The sequence below is a fragment of the Macaca fascicularis genome, chromosome 5 (genome assembly GCF_037993035.2).
Source record: "Macaca fascicularis isolate 582-1 chromosome 5, T2T-MFA8v1.1".
Taxonomy (NCBI): Eukaryota; Metazoa; Chordata; class Mammalia; order Primates; family Cercopithecidae; genus Macaca; species Macaca fascicularis.
Genome location: NC_088379.1, coordinates 49,199,380 through 49,220,746, shown reverse-complemented (window position 1 = coordinate 49,220,746; position 21,367 = coordinate 49,199,380). Strand labels below are relative to the sequence as shown.

At 41.4% G+C, this 21,367-nt stretch overlaps 1 protein-coding gene across 1 annotated transcript in view; it reads left to right on the top strand.

Annotated features, from left to right (window-relative positions):
• Positions 1-14,665: 14,665 nt before the first annotated feature.
• Positions 14,666-21,367, top strand: part of CDS1 (CDP-diacylglycerol synthase 1) — a 73,508-nt gene continuing 66,806 nt past the window's right edge. Inside the window, exon 1 of the mRNA XM_005554892.5 lies at positions 14,666-15,306. Coding sequence (XP_005554949.2) covers positions 15,190-15,306 — 117 coding nt within the window. The 5' untranslated portion in view covers positions 14,666-15,189. The remainder of the gene's footprint in view (positions 15,307-21,367) is intronic.

The window sequence follows — 21,367 nt, the reverse complement described above, 5'->3', positions numbered from 1 at the left end:
TTTTTTTCTTATTACCATTCCTGGATTCCCACAGTTCTCCTTGCCCCACTCAGTCAGCCCTTTTCACCCTCATTCTTTGAAGAATTCTTTCCAGTTGCTGCTTCAGCCCCCACCTCTATGCTGGCAATTCCTAAGTCTTCTATGTGCAATCTTCGTTTCTCCACTTGTACCACAGTCTCACACAACTACCACGACCTGAATGTGTTTACTGCAGTGTTGCATTATCCTCTCCAAACTTCCATGTCCCAAAAAAATTCTCAGCTCCCACAGCTGCTAATTCCTTTGGGGGTTGGGAGGAATGAGCAGCTCTTTTCAATTTCCCTGCCGTTGGCAAACACAGTCATTCTCTAGTAGTCCCCGAGATCAAAGCCTTGGAGTCATCTTTGCCACATCTATTTCTATCATCCTTCGTGTCCCATCAATCACCAAAATACTAGACCACCTACCTACCACACACCAGGGAAAGAGAAGTGAAAAGAAGACGGTTGAAAACAAAAACAAAACAAACATCTTTTCAAAGACACATCTGACAGGAAAACACAACTTATATTATTTCAAAGTATTCCCCTTTTCCCATACAAACACCCCATCTGCCCTTCTCAAGAAGGTGGATGTTGGTTGGTAATTGAGGTATCTTTGCTTGCTGAGAATAGTCAGCTTCAGGATAAAGGCTTTTGCATATTTGAAATAGTAAGAGTAAGAAGCTCAACTGAGACAGCTGGGATGCGCTGAATTGTACCGTGTAAAAAGGAAGAGAAATGGCGTCAAGTGGGTGGAGGATGGGAGGTGGAGATGCTGCAAGGCAAGGCTGAGGAGAACATGGTAGCAACAGGTAGCTGAAGGTAAGCTGTGGGAGAAAACAAAAGTACTTCCCACAAACTCTTGCAGTAAGAATGGGACCTGGCTGAATCCTGGCTGTACCATTTAGCACCTGCAAGACAGCAAGCAAATCCCTCAACTTAATGCCTCCATTTCCTTGTTTGTAAAATGGGGAAAATAATAGTGTGTACGTCAAAGAGTTCTTCTGATGATTACATGAGCTCAAGTAAAGAATGTGGCATGGTGCCTGGCCTATAATATAAAAGTGTAGATATTAATAATTATATAAAAGTGTGTACATTAATACTAAATCATCTATTATTAAAAATTCTTTGAGGAGTAGATTTGTCTGTAGGAGATGTGACAAAGTGCTGAAGTACAGAGTTTTGTTCTGGTTGATAGGGGACTTTTTAAAAAAATACAGGTTTCATTTGAATAAGAATGACGTCAAGTTACAAACATTTTAAAAGAGAATGACTCAGTTGGGTGCGGTGGCTCATGCCTATAATCCCAGCACTTTGGGATGCCGATGTGGATGGATCACCTGAGGTCGTGAGTTCGAGACCAGGCTGACCAACATGGCGAAACCCCGTCTCTATTAAAAATGCAAAATTAGCTGAGCGCGGTGGCACATACCTGTGATCCTAGCTACTCGGGAGGCTGAGGCAGCAGAATCGCTTGAACCCGGCAGGCAGAAGTTGGGGTGAGCAGATATCATGCCATTGTACTGCAGCCTGGGCAACAAAAGCGAGACTCTGTCTCAAAAAAAAAAAAAAGAGGCAATGACTCAGCAAATTTCATTCATAGGTATATATGCAAGAAAAATGAGTGCAAGTCCACCAGAAGACACTTCTATGAATGCTTTCAGTAGCTTTATGAATAATATCCCCAAACTGGAAACAAGCCAATGTCCATTTACACCAGGATGAATAAGTACACTTTGGTTTATTTATACAATTTATACATCATTGAAAAATATAAAATATGTAAAAGGAACTATTGCTACACACATCACGTGGATGAAACTCATAGATAAGATGATTAAAATAAATCAGATGTAAATGAGCACATACTGTATGATTCTGTTTATATAAAGTCCAACAAGTAAAGAAATCTTTGGTGACAGAAGTTAGGATAGTAGCTACCTCTGCAGAAAGAGGGGAATCCGTATAGACTGGCAAAGGCACTGAGGGAACTTTTCTGGGCAATGGAAATATTTTAAACATTGATTTGGGATGCTGGTTTCATGGGTGTATGCATATGTAAAAATTCAAGTTTTGCCCTTAACATATGTGACCTTTACTATATGTATATAATGCCACAGTTGAAATTTAAAAGGGGGAGGCTCAGAATCCACACATCCCTTGGAAGTTTTCTACAAGTATATGAGCACATTATTCTTTGTAGGGCCCACTGCAGCTGTGTAGACACTGAGGTGTCCCCTGCTTCTCCTAAGCCCATGTGAGGAGCCCAGAGATTTCACAGCCAGACCCTACTTTCTGGATACAAAGACTTAATTTCATAGTCTATACTTCTTAACAACCACATGCTCACAGGTAGACTTATGGTTAAGACCACACAAACTTACATCCCACTGCCCCTATAGTCTTCATCTCTCTAACAGACGTTCCATCCTTCTGGTTGTTCAGACGGAAAACCTTGGTGTCTTTCTGTGACATCCTGCCTCCAAACCAAAAGAAAATTCTGTTGGCTCAACCTTCAAACCATAAAGAATTTGATGCTTTCTCACTACCTCCTTAATTTACAAGCTGGCACAAGCCACCATCATCTCAGAAGCCTCCCAACTGGTTTTCTGATTCTATCTTAACGCCTACAGTCAATGCTCCACATGGCACCAGGACGATCCTTTCACAACTTAGGTGATCATGCCATCCCTCTTCTTAAAATCTTCCAGTGGGCCAGATGCAGTGGCTCACACCTGTAATCCCGGCACTGTGGGAGGCCAAGGTGGATCACTTTAGGCCAGGAGTTTGAGACCAGACTGGGCAACATAGTGAGATCCTGTCTCCACAAAAAATAAAACAAACCAAAACCTTCTGATGGCTTCCTCTCTCCGGGTGCTTATCTCATTCAGAGTGTAAGTCCTTAATCAGTTCTACAAGGGCTTACATGATCCAGCAACACACGCTCCAAGTCAGGCTAGCCCCTGATCATCTTCTTTTCACTCATTCAGCCGTCGCTACGCTGACCTCCTTTTTGATTCCAGATGATGTTTAGCAAACTCATGCCTCAGAGCCTTTGCAGTTGTTCTCTCTACCTTGATTGTTCTTTACCTGGATTATTCGCGAGATTCACTACTTCACTTCCTTCAGTCTGGGGCTCAAATTGCACCTGACAAGTGAGGTCTCCTCTAACCACTCTAAATAAAATAGAATACCCCTGCCCTCCCCCATTTTACCCCACCACCCCATCATAATCCCCTACCTTCCCATCTAGCAGTTTTATATTTCTCCATAGAACCTACCAGCTAACAATTTATATATTCATTTGTTTATTGTCTGTCTTTCCTCTCTCCACCTTTCCAAGAATATAAGCTCCAAGGGGTAAGTGATTTTGTCTGTCAGGTTAGCTGTCATAGATCCACACCTAGAATAGTATGTGGCACAGAACAGAAATTCAATGAATAGTTGTGAAATGAATAAATATCCCAGGTTCCACGTTAGGATACTTGGTTTTTCAAATATGATGCATTTAAACAATATGCATGAAATAGTTCCTAAAATGTGAAAGAGATTAAACTATTAAACATTATGAATAAAAACAATATTTAATAATAATTATGAGAGTTGCAAAAATAAATTTTGAAATACCTATCTTTACATCTCTGAATAAGTGAAGCTACTGTGTTCAGAAAACAGTTGGGAATTCACAGGTAATCCTACATTTCCAGCTACTCTTTATAAAACACCCAATGCAGCCATCTGGTAGGAAATTATCAATTAGCTTATTGCCCAAATTCGAATTGCTACTTATAACTGATCAAAGTGCTTCATAGAATGTGGAAAATATCCTGATGCTTCTGATATGAGATAGGATATGATTGAGGCCCTTACATTTTGGCTTATTATGAAGAAATTATCTTACTTTCTTATTCTGACCACTTCTTCTATAACTGTCTTTATACTAATGGTTTGCAAGTAAGTATCTCCAGCTCTTAAAACTAGCAAGTTCGGCTTCCTGCTGCCACCTGCCCGAGATGTGTCACAGCCTCCTGGAAGTATCCATGTGTGAGCATGGACATAGAGCCAGCCAGTGGGCGGAGCAGAGAGGGCAGGGTCTGGGCGGCAGATGTAACTTCTGTACTGATTCTTGATTCTCGTTTGAACTTGGGGAAGTGACTCTCTCCTTGTCCTCATCTAAATGATCAGTAGATTAACCTTACATGTCTGTGGTAGGGATTAAATATATCATATGTAAAATGACCAATAGTGCCTAATACTTACTAGGCACCTCATTTTTTCTCTTCCATCTTCCTTCAATCCTGTTTCTCCTCCTGTAGTCCCAGTCTCCAGGAATGACACCATCCGGCCACACAAGTCTAAAACGTGCTTATGGTTCTTAATTCCTCACCACCGCCCCCCCACCTCTTTCCCACATGCAGCTGTTCAGCAATATATGTTGATTCCACTTCTTGTAGCCTCTTAAATATTCTGTTCTGTAATGACAAGTAATTGTAGTTACATGTGGTCATAAGGGTAAGGACATGATCTGATAGGATTAGTGTCCTTATAAGAAAAGTCACCGGATAGCTCTCCTTTTCACCGTGTGAGGACATAGCAAGAAGGCAACCGTCTGCAAGCCAGGAAGAGGGCCCTCAACAGAAACCAGTCATGCCGGTACTGTGATCTTGACTTTCAGCCTCAGAACTGTGAGAAAATAAGTTTCTGTTGTTTATGCCATCGGTCTATGTATTTTGTGATGGCAGCCCAAGCTAATAAATACAGATTTTGGTATATAGAATGGGGTGTTGCAAACTATACTTGAAAATGTGGAAGAGGCTTTAAAACTGGGTACCAGGTAGAGGTCAGAAGAGTTTTGAGGTGCATGCTAGAAAAAAATCCTAGACGGTCATGAAGGGACTGTTGACAGAAATATAGGGTGTTAAAGGCCATTCTGAGGAGATCTCAGATGGAAAGAGGAACTTGGAAACAGGAGGAAAGGTGATTCTTGTCACAAAATGACAAAGAACTTGTTAGAGTTGTGTCCTAGTGTTTTGTGAAAGGCAGAACTTGCAAGCGATTAAACTGGACATTTTGCTATGCAGATTTCTAAGCCAAATGCTACAGGCGTGTCTTGGTTCCTCTTGCTTAGTAAAATGCAAGAAGTGAGAAATGAATTGAAGAAGAAATTGTTATGCAAAAAGGAACCAGAGCTTAAAGATTTGGAAAATTTTCAGCCTGTCCGTATTGCAAAATATGTGAAGGCACGTTTGGAAGAGGACACCAAGAGTGTGGCTAGACTATCACTTGATAAAAAAGATTATAGAATTATATTAGCAGAAATACTACCAGTTTGAACTGAAGGAGATGGAGACAGGACAAAATGAAGAAAGGCTGTCGGACTTAAATTCTACAGGACAGTTACAATAGAGCGATTTGACTGCAAACAGGAACTATTCTTCAAGAAAAGGAAAGAATGACTTCAAAGGTGATTCATCAGGGCTGCATCCTTGGTTTCAAAGTATGGGGCCACAACTGTCTACCACTCTTCCTCCACATCAGCAGGGGTATGTGCTGTCAAACTCATGTCTGGAGAAAAAACTCTAAAACAAAGTACTATGGACTAAATGCGTCACCTCCAAATTCACATATTGAAACCCTAAAATTCCCAGTGTGATTGTATTTGGAGATGGGGCAGTTGGGAGAAAATCAGTTTATTGGAGTGCAGTCCTCATGATAGGATGAGTGCCCTTAGAAGAACAGACATGAGCATGCTCTCTTTCTCATTCTCTCTATCTCTCTCTTTCTGTCTATTTCTCTGTTCTCCATCCTGTAAGGGTACAATGAGAAGACAGCTATCTGCAAACCAGGAAGAGGGCCCTCACCAGACACTAGATCTGCCAGGACATTGACCTCAGATTTCCCAGCCTCCAGAACTGTGAGAAATAAGCATACATTGTTTAAGCCACCCCGTTTATGTTACTTTGTTACCGCACCCTGAATGGAGGAAGACACAAAGTAAAACCCAGCCTGCCTGAGATGGCTGTTGGTAAGTAATGGAGCTGGGAGAGGAGAAGGATCTGATGTAACTTGGATCTCCGTGTGATAGCAGAGTAGGCGGGTGAGGGGAAATGAAAGAAAACTGCGAAAACTGCAATTTCCTGCATTTGGCCTCAGCTTTCTCGAGTGGAAGTTCTAAAACAAGCAATTCTCGCAGTTGGTGTTAGAATTAAAGAAAGGACAAGCCCACGCACCAGTTAGACAAGTTAGTGGCACAACCTATTCTATCTAACATATTTCTATCTCCACCCCCACATCATCCTCAGAGGCATTATAATAGGAATCTGAGTTAATCAACATATAACAATTGGTACAGCCATCTGGGAGGGAAATCCTGTAGAATTTATCCAAGCACTGAATGCACATATTCTTTGATCTATTGCTCCATGTTTAGGTATCTATAGAATTGCACATGTTTGATAAATATATGTTCAAGGATGTTTACTGCAGTGTTATTTTAATAATTACAAAATCGGGGAAATCCCTAAATGTCTGTTGTACAAATGGCTAAATAAAATATGGTACAGTAACACCATGCATATATATAATGATTTTAAATAATTAGAACGTACTTATAAACACAAACAGTGTTTTAAGGCATAACATTAAATAAAAAATTATGTCACAGAACATTATGTAGAATATATACATGTGCATATATACTTATATAAGAAACAGATCTGCAAGAAACTCTGGCAAACAGTTAACAACAGTGGTTATTTCTAGGGAAAGAAGTGTTTCCAGAAAGATGGAAAATCAACTTTATGTTGTTATATGTTCTAGATAATACTGTATTGTTTAACTTTTTAACTCTAGTGTGTATTTATGTATCATTTGTGTATATACACATGTATATATATGCTATATAGTGCCTAGCACTGACATTGTAGGTACTCAATAAATATTTGTTACGTATGTAGATGAATATTTATTGAATAAAAACAAACATGCATTATTACTATAGCTAAAGTATCATTTCCAAAAGTGCGAAAATCACAAATCTTATACAAATATAAAATGAACACATATCAAAGATTTTATTTAATGCATTTACAAATGAGAGAACTAGAGATATATTAAAAATTAGTTCAAATGGGTTTGGACTTAAAATGATTTATATTCTCTATCAGACAAAATTCACTTACATTGCCATGAACAAGAACATGGTTATCAGTTTTCCAGAAAGCACTTTTTTTATTCCAACAGAGTTGCGAAATAGCCTATTTGATCAAAGACAATCAAAGGTGCACCCCCGGCTGGGCATGGTAGTGTGCACCTGCGGTCCAGCTACTCCAGCAGCTGAGGTGGGAAGATCACTTGAGTCCAAGAGGAGTTCAAGGCTGTAGTGCACTATGACTGAGCCTGTGAACAGCCACTGTACCACAGCTTGAACAACATAGTGAGACCTCGTCTTTAAAAAAATTGGTGCATCCCCCTATGAAATCAAATAGTGCCTAGCAAGCCCCCTAGGCATGCTTAAGGCCCACTGTAAGAACAGCCAGAAATTTCTTTTGCTCATTTCCAAATCAATTTTTCCCAACACTGCTATGTTAACAATAATATGTGTTCTTGGTGTTTTGGAATATTTATGAATCGCTTTTTAAATATTTGTCAGGGTTAGGGGTGATGGCTCAAGCTTGTAATCCTGGTGCCTTGAGAGGCCAAGGCAGGAAGATCACTTAAGACCAGGAGTTCAAGACCAGCCTGAGCAACATAGCAAGACTGTCTACAAATAAATAAATAGGTTAGCCTGGCATGGTGTTACCTGCCTGTAGTCCTAGCTACTAGGGCGGCTTGGGCAGAAGGATCCCTTAATCCCAGGAGTTTGCGGTCGCAGTGAGCTATGATTGCACCACTGCACTCCAGCCTGGGTGACAAAGTGACACTCTGTCTCAAAAAAAAAAAAAGAAAAGAAAAGAAAAAACAATACAAATGAATAAATATTTGTCAAGGATTCCATAGTTCTGAAAAATTTGTTTAATCTACATATATACAGATTGATACTGTTCACTTATTCTCTTAACAAGATCACCAAATTTGTCTAAATTTGCTTTGCAAGTAAGGTAATGCAAAGCTTTGCCTTATGAAATCTCAAAGTGTCCTTGCATAAGATGTTTTCATTCTACCATTAATCTCTTCCTCGAACATTCTGGAAATAACTTGGCAAAACCTAATTGAAGTAAATCATTGTGGCATTTGTTCTCTAAAAGCAATAGTACAGAACTTACACTCTGCAAGGTATGCTGTTGAAGCCAGGTTTGTTAACAAAAACATAAAGCAAAAGAATGCCACTGCTGTATTAGGTCTTTCTTAAGCATCTTAGGTTAACAACCAGTCCTAGTCCACTCAAAGACACTCAAACAGATTTCCTGTTCTAGGATTTTCCCAACGGTCTGGAGGCCACAGTCTTCACCACTCCCATTCATCAACTCCTCCCAGTTAAATGTATAAAAATGCATCAAATGCAAAATGATCAAATGTATAAATTATTGTTGTTTAGGGGAAATTAATCTCCATAATCATTAGGGATATTAGTATAATTTGGGGGGCAAATCAATGATATTTCTGAAAATATGACAAAAATATTTTTTACTAAATCAAACTATGAGAAAGGAGACAATTGCAACAAACAATAGGTATTACCAGAAGTATGTAAACTTTAAAAGTCTTTTGTAATTTGCAGGAATAAAATACATTCACTAGTGAAATAATTTTAAAAACTTATTACTGACTATATTTTTCAAACTAAAAATGAGGCCTCATATAGTCTGGGAAATTCTTTTTTTGCTATGAGAATATACAGATGTGAAAAGGTTTTCAAAATAAAAAATATATATAATTACATATTTAATAAATACTCTTCATTGAAAGAAAAACGTACATGTAATTGGGACTATCTGGAAAAATCCAAGATATGTGATCTTCCTAACAATAATTTTTAAAGTGTTGTACTTCATAGACTCAATTAAATCATTATAAATGTATGATTTAAATGCACCATTATTTTATGTACTGTGAAGAAAAATAAAATGGCCAATAAAACTATGACCCAATGTTTTCTTATTTCACCAACTGTAAGACGCACTGTGATTTTAGAGGAGTTAAAACATAAATAAGTAGGATGTCTTAGAAGAGAAGTATAATGTTTATATCTTCTAAAAGATATAAACTGAAGCTTTTATTTATCTGATTAGTAAGGCTCTTTTCACAGAGATCTTAGGCTATTATTGCATTTTACAAGAATATGATTCCTCCTATTAAACTATTATTAATAATAAAAAAGAGTTTGTGACGGAAAAAACATAAGTAAGAAAGGATTAGCAATTGCAACTCTGGCATCCAGTGACTGGTGCCTACCTCAGTGGCAGAGCAAGCTGTCATATCCTGTTCCAGTGGATCTAGCAATGGTGGCCTCAATTGAGGTGTTAGGAATAATTTTGACTGTAATCCTGGCTGTTGCTTTAAATCCTTTGTTTCTCCCAGTTTTCTATGCTGGGTTCTTCAGTTCTTCCAAGAGTTCTGTGAACTTCTTAACATCCTTTCAATAAGTTCCTTGTCTGCCCAACTCAACCACAAGCAGTGTTTTTTGCCACATACTTTAACTGATACCTCTGGATTTCTGCAATTTGTTGAAGAGGGATAATTGATATAGTTTGAAGCAAATCAGTGATCCGGCCCTTCTAAAGACAGTTACCAATCTCTTCCACTTCTCCAAATGATATCCTCTCTCTCTCTCTCTCTCTCTCTCTCTCTCTCTATATATATATATAGCCATATTCAACAATAACAGAATACTTGAACCATGCAGTATAAAAAACTCACATACACCCATTTTAAAGGCACAATTCATAAAATTATAGAATATGTTGCCTACTTTACAAAGAAATTAAATCAACAAATGTAATTTGCTTAGAGCTACTAGGATTCAGTGAAGAACCTAGAAATGGGAGGAATTCCACAGTCATCATATTATATACAAGGTAGATGAGTAGCAATTGATTTCAGTTAATAATGGGGAAAGCCAAATTCATTAATTGTACTACCTCAGAAGGATAAGGCACAAATTAACTAATTGGGTTAACTGTTGGGTAGGCTGATTTCTTTGTACTTGTTTGCAAAATCTCCCTACCCCATTTCATAATTTCTACCTACCTCACCAAAGCAATATCAGCATATTCTTACTTCTTCACAGTCCTCTGGGGTGTTGCAGTTTAGTGAGTTTAGAAGTCAAATATTGTTCTCCTCAAGAAACGTAGCTTTCAACAATATGAATGATAATAATAGGTAACACTTGTGTAGTGCTTCACGACGGCCAGACACTATTCTAAGTATTTTACATATATTAACCAATTTAGTCTTCATAAGAATCTTAGGAGGAAAATATTACCTTATCCTCATTTTGCACATGAGGACACCGAAGCTAATTGCCTAATGCCAGTAGGTGGCAGAGCTGGGATTTGAACTCAGGCTAGCTTCAGAATTTACGTGCCTGTTATAACAAACTATCCCCCACCCCCAACTTTAGAAGCTGCTTGTTTCTGCTGCTATATATTTGTACTACATTATGAACCAGGCAGAATTTGAAGTATAAAAACTTAGCTTTCAATCCCAAATTTCCTTTCTAACCTTTTACATCTGAACCTCAGATTTTTTTTCTTATAAAACAGGAGTAATATTTATTATGCCTAGCTTACAGATTGTTGAGTAGAACAAATGAAATAATGTATGCGAAAGTGCTTTGTAAAGTGTTATGTAAAGAATTATTACTTAAGCTTTGAATGGACATGTCAGGATACAGCTTCAGCTGTGTATGATGAAAATGTTGCTTAAAGCAAATTAGGTCACAGCTAGATTCAAGCTATGATTCAAGCTAGCTTCAAGCTATGATTCAAACCCAGGTTCTTGGTATATAAACCCCATACTTCTAACTACACCATAGCACTCTCTCATCTGATACTCTGTCACTACAATACTTGATAGTAAACCATTGTTTTCCTATGCAGTTCCATTAAAAATAAAAATGTAAATATAAGTTATACTTCAAGATTTTCCCATAAAATGTTTCTCTGGTGGCCTAAATCAGAAATTCCTACCTCCAACTTATAAACAAAGCTGACAGAGGGCAACAGAGAAAGATAGGTCAAGCGACAAAAGCTGTAACTTGGGTAGCTAAGCAACTGGAAACGCTTGGCTGAGGAAGATTTCTTCCGCCCCTGGCAAGCTGGGGACATTCCAACAGGGCACCTTTGAGCCTCTGATGTGAAAAGCAGCTCAGATTCACATTCCCACCCCAGAAGGGCATGTTTATCAGTCTGGGAACATTCTGAGGACATTCAGGGAAGAGTAGTAACAAATTGCTTCATCTCCTACTCTCACTACTTCAGGCAACGTCTCTGCATCTTATGCTCTTATTACTTCCAGCAAAAGAGAAGGTAAACAGTAATCTAAAATAAAAACCATATAAACAATAATGTTAGCACTCTCTCTCTTATCTCTCTAGCAAATTCCTCATTAGAAGTTGAAAATTTTTAATTTTTTTAATTTTTAATTTTTATTTTTTTTTTGAGACAGGGTCTCACTCTGTCACCCAGTCTAGAGTGCAGTAGAGTGAACAGGGCTCACAGCAGCCTCGAACTCCCAGGCCCAAGCAGTCCTCCTGCCTCAGCTTCCTAAGTAGCTGGGAGTACAGGCACACGCCACCATGCCCAGCTAATTTTTAAATTTTTGTGTAGAGATGGGGTCTCTATATGTTGCCTAGGCTGGTCTTGAACTTCTGGGCTCAAGAGATATTCATGCATCGGCCTCGCAAAGTGCTGGGATTACAGATGTGAGCCAACATGCCTGGCTGAAAAATCATAAAATCAATCCAAGAAGTGCTGGCTGGGTTGTACTATGTGATTAGGCCTATGCACGTGCTTAGGGTTTCCATGAAGCCCTTCAGCAGGATAAATTCAAGAACAGTTAACAGGTAAAGCCTTAGAAACCATTACACGCCAGATTTTGTGTCACCAAAGATAAATACAATAAATTTAGAACACATAAGTTCCCTGAATGAAAATGAAAGATAAAAAAGAAAGAAAAAGGAACACGAAAAAAGACATTGAAAAAGTCTGAGAACACAGAGTTTCAGAAGCCAGTTGTGGTTGAGTATATTGCACTGTATCTTAAATAAAGTCATTACTACAATCCCTCTTAATAAGTATTAAAATCAACTTCTCTCTCATATAAAGTGAAAATGAAGAAAAGTGAGTACCTATGTAAGTCTAAAACAGACTTTAAATGAAGAAGCAATAAATACTATACATTCATGGGTTGCATAACAATGTTTCGGTCAACAATGGACCACACATACCACTGTGGCCTATAAGATTACAACACCATATTTTTATAGTACCTTTTCTATGTTTAGATACACAAATACTTACTGTTGTGTAGAGTTGTCTAAGCAATAGGCTTTACCATGCAGCCTGGGTGTGCAGTAGGCTATGCCATCTAGGTTTAGTACACCCTGTAATGTTGCAAAATGATGCATTTCTAAGAATGTATCCCCACTGTTAAACAACACATGAGTGTATATATTTCCTTGTTAGGCTGTACCTTTGCCATCCCATCGTTTCTTCATTCACTTCTTCAGCAAACATTGTTACCTATAGAAGGGTGGTGTTTGGCACTGTGGAAAGAGCTAGACCTGTAAAGATGAATAAGCCAGTTCCTGCTGTCTGGGCTCAGTCTGTTCACTCAACTAGTGGTAATAACTATAATGAAGAAGATTGAAAGAAATTGCTGTCTTAGCTACAATACAAGAAGGAGCATAGCTTAAGAAAGGTGAGGTAAGTAGAACCTCACATTCTATTTTGGCGGTCTTTGCATTGGTCCCACTTTTCCTGGGTTGGGGAATACTGTTTCTTCTGTCATGCACTACTGTCCTCTGCTGCTCCCCTTTGTCACCCCTCTCACTCTCTTTTTTTTTTCTCCTGCAGCAAAGGGAAAAAGTCAAAGAGGCCATGAGTGGACTAGGGAAAGGGGAAACAGGAAGTTGTTCAGGTATCTTGTGTACCAGGTCTCCTTTTCTTGGGCTATGGGGAAAACCAAAGGCTGGATTCTGATCGTCTAAAAGCTAAAAGGGACCACAGAGGCCATCCTTACTATCCGTTTATAGCTGAGGACACTGAGGCTTAATAACTTACCAGGCCATGCAATTAGTGGCATTGGCAGCACTAGAACTCAGGCTTCTTGACTTCCAGAGTTAGAATGGAGCACTTCTAATCCTTTTTGCAGAGTAGGGTGGTAGCCAGAGAGGGAAACCCTACTACTGGCTTCACTAGCTTCTTCAGTCATTATTTTGATTATCTTCTTCACTATCAAGCAGTCCTTCATTTCTGATCCTCCAAACAATTGGACAATTTATTAATGCAGTCACCCCATAGTTCTCCGTTCAGTAGGGACTTATTTTCAGCTCTTCTCTGTCATTTCCGCTATCCTCCCCATAAGGAACAAATTAGGGTTTCTTGACATCCTTTTGAAAACGTTGCAACCCAAACTAACCGCACAGCTTCAAAGATCCGTTTGGTAGGGTAAAATGATGTCTTTGTGTTCTGCTTTTCAATGCATCCTACTTTGACTTTTGGGTTTGCTCATTTGTTAGTAAATTTTCAACACCTTACTTACTTTTACCGTGTCAGTAATAACCTTGAGGAATTTATATAGTTGATCTCTTTGTATAAGGGTGCTTTCCTGAACCTTGCCCTGTGTGAAGGCCCGCTTTTTTTCTTTGCTCTCTCTCTCTTTTTTTTTTTTTTTCATTTGTTAGCTTGTCAGTAATGACCAGGTGGCGGATACATGTCAAGAAAACTAATCACCTTCTAACAGGATTAGGACTGGAATTAACGCAGATTTTTTGCCCTCCTGTTCCCTCTTTGGCAGCCCAAGGTCCACCACTGCTCAGAGACTAGCTGGAGGGCAACTGCGCCCCACAGCATCTCACACTGTGTTGGGATCCTAGGTGGTGACCTTTGTAAGATTCAGTACCGAGTTTCTGGGAGATGGCGCTGCGGTTGTGATTAGAACTGTTGGCCGACGCACCTCTGGACGCCCAGCGAGGCAAAAGCATCTCCTGTTTTCAAGGTGATGACACTGGGCGGGAATGCCGCGGGGCCAACCAGTCGGTCCTGCCAGACAAGTTTCTGGTCCGGTGAGCCTCCGACCCGCCGCGCGTGTCGAGCTGACATGGTCGGGGTGGCGTTTGAAGGAGCAGTGTTGAGTGCTGTCAACATTTAGCGGGCGTCTTTGAGTAGCTCCTCCAGTCCTCGCAGCGGCCCAGGGACAAGTCTGCAAGTTCCCACCGCTCACTTCCAGCTCGCGCTGGCCCCGCCTCCGCCTCCGCCTCCGCCTCCGCCTCCGCCTCCGCCTCCGCCTCCGCCTCCGCCTCCGTCTCCCCCTCCGCCTCCCAGCTCCTCCAGCCTCCTCCAGCCCCGCCGCTCCCACCTTTTCTCAGGCCCCCACCTGCCAGCACGCAGAGGCGGGGGCGGGGCCGCGGGCCGGGATCGTGACGTCATCTCGCGGGGAGGCGGGGCTGTGGGAACCGCAGTGCAGCGCAGAGGGGCGGGGCCTACGGCGCGAGACCCGGTGCGGGAGGCCTGGGCAGGGAGAAGTGTGCGGGGCTGGGACCCGCCGGCTCCGAGTCCGGCTCCGAGTCCGGCTCCGGGGGGCTGGGCGGGAGGGGCTGGCGCGGCAGCGGGAGCCCAGCGCAGCGCTAAAGCGGGTCAAGTGTCCTCCTTTTCTCCCCGCCCCTTCTCCTCCTCCCACCTGGGCCTCTGCGTGGAGACGCGCACCTGGCAACCGGAGGCCGCGTCTCCGCCTTCTCGGCTCGCGCCTGGCTCCCCGAGCCTGCCCGGGACCTCCGCCGGAGCCGCGCTCGCTGCAGGCGGCCTCGAGCGCTCTCTCGTTGATGCCGTTTTGGAGGTGACCGGCGCGGCGGCCGCTCTATGGTGGGGCCGCGTTAGTGGCTGCGGCTCCGCGGGACTCCAGGGCGCGGCTGCGAGGTGGCGGGGCGCCCCGCCTGCAGAACCCCGCGCGCAGCTCGGGTTTCGGGGTGCTTGAGGAGGCCACCACGGCAGCGCGGGAGCGGAAGATGTTGGAGCTGAGGTACCGGGGAAGCTGCCCCGGCCCCGGGGAAGCGGTGTCGCCGCCACCCCGTGAGGGAGAGGCGGCCGGCGGCGACCACGAAACCGAGAGCACCAGCGACAAAGTAAGTGGAGCCGCGAGAGGCGGACGCCGCGCCCTGGCTGGGTCCTGGTTGGAAGCGGGACACCTGAGAGCAAGGGTGGGGCCCTTCGAGCGTCAGGTGAGGCTGCAGGCTGCCCGTGCACCTTCCTCCCTGCCTGGCACTGCTTCCTCCTTTCCCAGAGGGGATCGGGACCCGGGATCCCAGTGGCGGTGCGGTTCCCAGGATGACCGCGGCCGCTGCCTGAGATAAATGGGTTACTCAACACGGCTTACAGTTTAGTTTCATCCCCTTCCGGTCCTTTCTTCAGGATCTGGGGCCGACGCTGGAATCAGGATGGAACCTGCCCTCCTAGGGGCTGCAGTTAGTAGCTGCCACCTCACCCCTCTTCTCAGTAGAGGGAACAAAGTTAGTAAGGACTCTATAGAGACGTGCCACCGTCGTGCCACCGGCTCTATCATTTCATTGGATCCTGACGCGGGAGGCTTGGCTTCTCGCGCTATCCCATCTGCAGTTTTATTTTCTCCGTCCTTTTTCAGTATGATAGATTTTGGAGGTTTGAGAGTATCATGCACGGGACATTATAGTAATCTTCCAGCTTCTTTTGAGTACACGGCAGACAGTGCAATTCTTCTGTCTACCAGTAGATTTCATTTAACCCGACACGTTAATTCATGAAGACTTTTCACTCCCTTTTCTATAGATTACTCTTCTTTCACATTTAAGAATAAGTACATGTGATATTACCATCTGTTTAAAGCTAGAAAAGCAGTTCGGGCGTGTTTGGTAATACAGTGGTGCAAGTAAGAACTTGTGAAGAAATGCAGTTTTATGACCTTATGGACTGGATGGTTTGGGAAATTGGGCCAGAGAATAGATTGTTGTATCAAACCATCTGTTTAGAAAATTCCATTTTATTTGAGAAACCCAAAACACGTAAACTGTTTCTAGAAACCTACTTTGGAAGCAGGCGTTGCCATTTAAATTACAGAAGTGAGGTGAATTGTCCAAGGTCAAGTTCGTGCCTCTTGAAACTAGAATCTGTTCTCCTGATTCCTTTTCTTCTGATTTATGTGGTTGCTGAGACTGGCTGGCAGTTCTGATTTGGGAAGGATTCCACCTGAAAGTTGATGTTGATGAAATTGATGTAACCCAAATTACAAAGCCCTAATAGGAACATATCACATGATACCGCGAAATAAACACAAACGTGATTCTTAGAAACTAAAACTTTAGAATCAATGGAGTGACACTTTTTTCCCCTTACCCTTGATAGTAAGTAGAATAAAATGAGTCTGTAATAGAACATATGTGTCAAGGAATTACCCAAAATATAACAATTTCCAGCTACGGAAGGTTGAAGTTACAAAACTAGAAACAGTGAGCTGAGAATACTCTTTGTGAAAACTGCCTTGGAAACTAGACCCAAAATAGAATTAATTAGGTTGGGATTTGTTTTTTGTTTTGTTTTTAGCACCGGTATAGTTTAGCATCAAGGAAATACCAGCTTCTCTATGTTGACTCCCTTAACTCGACAAAACTAACAACCTTTTATTAAGATAAAAGATGTTCAGGAAGCCATGCATAAAATACCTTTGGAATTAAGGTTGTTTTTTTTTTTTTTTTTTTTTTTTTAACACCATAATGTATTTAAAATGGAATGGAAACTACTTCTGTGGTGTGATTTGACTCATTAGAACTGTTGTCTCTAGCTATCTGTGACTGGGTTGCCTCGCTGCATATTTATTTATTTATCAGTGCAGTACTGTTGGTTTTCATTAACACATGTCCAGCTGGATTTTGTTTTCTGAAAGTAGACTTTGCTATATGTAACCTGTTTTGTCAAGATTTCTTAGACAAGGATGAACATATTCAAACCATATCTAAAATACTGCTCTACTTTTAGAGTTTATCACAAGGAACTTTTGACTTGGCAAGCTTATAGATGTTGAACTCTATCCTTGTCTGTCCTTTCTTATCAGGGTGTGTATTTGAATACACCTATATTTCCAGGTCAAGGGCTATTTTAAAATCAGTTTGCACACTGGAGGCTGGTTAATATTTGGTCAATTCAAACTCATTAAGGGCCTTCTCTGTTCTGTTGCAGTAAAGGCAAAACTCTTGGGGAATTAGTGAAAGAAGTGAAGGAGGTACATTATATTCTGCTATTATAATACACTCCCATGCATTGCCATTTTGTAGTCTTTTAATAATGGTGTTATTATTAACATGACACTCCCTTTGTTCGGACTGGTGACTTGTGCTGAGGGAAGGCTCTGTACTCCAGATAATTAGCAAGTGAAAAAAATACTTCTTACCTGCAGGGGAATGTTCCCAAGTGTTAAATGTTGGAGTGGTACTTGAAATATGACAAGGGACCCCTTCAAGGCACCCCGCAGGAGACATATATGAGTTAGATTTATTAGAAGTCTGTACAAGGCTCATTGTTAGCATAGAGGGCATGCTTGGCCTCTACCTGGAGACTGCCAGAAAAGCTCTAAACGGTAGGTGAGGATTGAGCTGGAAGTGAAAAGATTCCTGGGACTCACCAGGTTTACAAGGATTTGGGTTGGGTGTTCTAGGCAAAGGACATGTTGGGTTTTTTCTTGAATCAGCATTCTAGGCAGACGGTTGCAGATACAGAGGAAGAGATAATGAAGGTCCTGAGAGCAGAAGGAGGAGGCATTGCTTAGAGCAGTGGTCCCTAACCTTTTTGGCACCAGGGATCAGTTTTGTGGAAGACGCTTTTCCATGGATGGGTTCGGGGGGATGGTTTCAGGATGATTCAAATACATTACATTTATTGTGCACTTTATTTCTATTATGATTACATTGTAACATATAATGAAATAATTATACAACTAGCCATAATATAGAATCTGTGGGAGCCCTGAGCTTGTTATCCTGCAACTATACAGTCCCACCTGGGGGTGATGGGAGACAGTGACAGATCAGCAGGCATTAGATTCTGATAAGGAGCATGCAGCCTAGATTCCTTGCATGTGCAGTTCACAACAGGGTTCAGGCTTCTGTGAGGATCTAATGCTGCTGTTGATCTGACAGGAGGCAGCGCTCAGGTGGTAATCTGAGTGATGGGGTGTGGCTGTAAATACAGAGGAAGCTTCGCTCACAGGCCACCCACCTCCTGCTGTGCAGCCGGGTTCCCAACAGGTCCAGCACCTAACAGGCCGGTACTGGTCTGTGGCTTGGGGGTTCGGGACCCCTGGCTTAGAGGACATCATCAGTAGTACTTAGGAATAAGGGCTGAGACAGAACATGGAGTTTAGCAAAAGATCTAAGTAGAAGCAGGTTTAGGTTGAGGAAATTGAGAGGTGAAATGTTGGTAGTTATTATTATAAAGTGGCAGTGAAAGGAATACAGGATGGCAGCTAGAGAGACAAGAGGATTAATGAAGATTTTTCTTTTCAGAGGAGGGGAGATATATATTTGTATGAAAGTCAAATGAGTAAAGATGTTGAAGACAATGGGTAAGCCCTAGGAAAAAGAAAGCAAACATGGGGTAGACACTGTGGATTATTGGGATATCCAAGGAAAGGAAAGAGGGATGCATGTCCCTTCCTTAAGAAAAGAAAGACGGAATGAAGGGTGGATACAGGAACATTTTGAAAAGCAGAAAGGAGAAGATCAAGTGTTCAATGCCTTCAGTTAGTAAGGTAGGAACTCAGAACCAATGAGCTTCAAGGGATCTTAGAAACAACTTGGTTTAACTCAGTTCGTATATATTTGTATATATTTATATATAGTTTGGTATATATACAATTATAAACAATAAATTTGTGTTCAGTTGAATCTTCACTGAGTTTGATAATTCTGTATAGTACTATAATAGTTACCTTTTGGTCATTTCCTATCACATTTCCCAAAAATGACAGTTCAAATGTGTTCCAGTCGCATTTGGTGTTGTGTGAGTGTGTGTTAGGAATATCCCCATTTAATAGCTGAGAAGAAGAAAAACAATGGGAGTGACTTAGGCCTGGGGAGTGCCAGAGGTCCTGTGAATGACCACAGATTCAGCTCGGCAGGGAAGTGGGCTGGTGAAGATCTGATGGGTTGGGTGGGAATGAGCATTGAAAGGGAAAGAGCTAAGACCTGACTTATGTAGAGACCAAGGGAGAACTTCCCCTCCGCCCTCTGAAGACTTGCCAGAAAAAACTGACAACAGGTAGATTAATCGGAGAAATGGCATACAAATTTATTAATGTGTGGGATGGGAGGAGGGAGACAGAGTGATTACCTGAACCCCAGAAGGAGGCACAGAAGCTCGTATACCATCTTGAGGCAAAGGTGGTCCTATCATGTAGATGAAACCTCATAGGGAGCAGCCCTCAGAGAGAATAGATGGTGAATATTTCTTTCAGACCTTTAAAGGTGTCAGACTCTCAGTTAATCTTTCCTAGATCCAGACAAGAGAGAACCTTAAAGAAGGCCAGGTTGCATCAATGCAGATTTTCTCTACAGATGCAAATCTCCCTCACAACAGACGGCTTTGCAGGGCTATTTGTTTGCAGGCCCTCAGAACAGCCATCTCAAAATATGTCAAAGAAGTATAATTTGGGGTGAAATATTCTGATTTCCTTCACTTGCTAGACCCTGAAGTGGGAGAAAAGAGGGTGCACATTGAAGCTGTGGCCAGTCAAGGGGAGCACACGTGGAATAGTGTGCTTTCAGGTGAGGTCCCTGTGTGTTTGTGCATGATTTGTGAAGTTGAGGGGAAAGCAATCCAGAGATCATTTAACTTCTGTCCTCCATTTGAGATGTGTGCAGCTTCTTTCATAAATACATTATTATTTTCAAATAAACTTTTAATTTTGGAACAACTTTGATTTATGTAACCACCCCACAGGTTCTTCTTGCTTGCTGCCCAGATAGAACTGGTTTAACAACACAGGAGAATTGCAATAGAGAAAAATAGTTTAATGCACACAGAACTGGCTAAACAGGAGACCAGAGTTTTATTACTCAAATTAACCTCCCTAAAAATTTGGAGGCTAGGCTTTTTAAAAGAGAGTTTGGTGTGCAGCAGTTAGAGAATGGGTGCTGCTGACTGGTTGGGGAGGCAAATTACAGGGGTATGGAGAGCGGTCCTTGTATGCTGAGTCCACTTCTGGGTGGGGGGCCACAGGAGTTGCTGGTTTGGCAGACTTACCCAGTCATCAGAAATATAAAAATCTGAAAGTAGTCTGTCTTTTAAAAGGCCAATCTTAGCTTATTTAATAGTGATATTATGTATAGAAGGAATTGTAGAAGTTGCAAATCTTGTGATTTCCAGAGCACTGGCTGGTAATTGTTTACATGTAATCACAGCAAAATTCAGTCCCCTCTCATAATCCTAAACTTGTGACCTGTTGTTAGTTTTATAAAGGCAGTTTAGTTTAGGGAAGAGCTGTTACCATTTAACCTATAAACTAAATTTCTTCCAAAGTTAGCTTGGTCCTCACTTGGGAATGACCATGGGCATCTTGAAGGTTAAAGGCAAGATAGAGTTGGTTAGGTCAGATTTTTTTTCACTGTTAGAGTTTTTGTAAAGATGGTTGGTTTCATTTACAGAAGCATTACAAAGGTTTCTGTGTACTTTTCACCAACTTTCCCCTAAGGTTTGTATCTTGCATAACCGTGGTACATTGGTCAAAACTTAAGAAATTAACATAGCTATAATATCATCTTAGACTGCAGATACTATTCGGAAATTCACTGGTTGTTCCACTGTCCATTTACTGCCCTGGAATACAATCTGGGATTCAGCACTGCATTTTGTCTACTTTATTTTGTTTTTGTAAAAGCCTTAGTGTGTTTTTGTAAATTACTTTTTCATTTTGGTGCACTTCACTATAGGTTGTGCTAATGTCACCTGTAAGTGTAATGAACATTTTCTATAGTTTTTCATCTAGATCTAAGCCATTAATAAAATATTATGGCTTAGATCTAGATTTCTGGGCTACCATTTGGGCTGATACTCCCTAACTGTTGATGAATTATCAGTCAGTATTACCACCTAAGTAATTTTCCATGATTCAGCTTTTATCATGCACAGCATATTCATTTCATTTAATAACTTTAAAAAAAA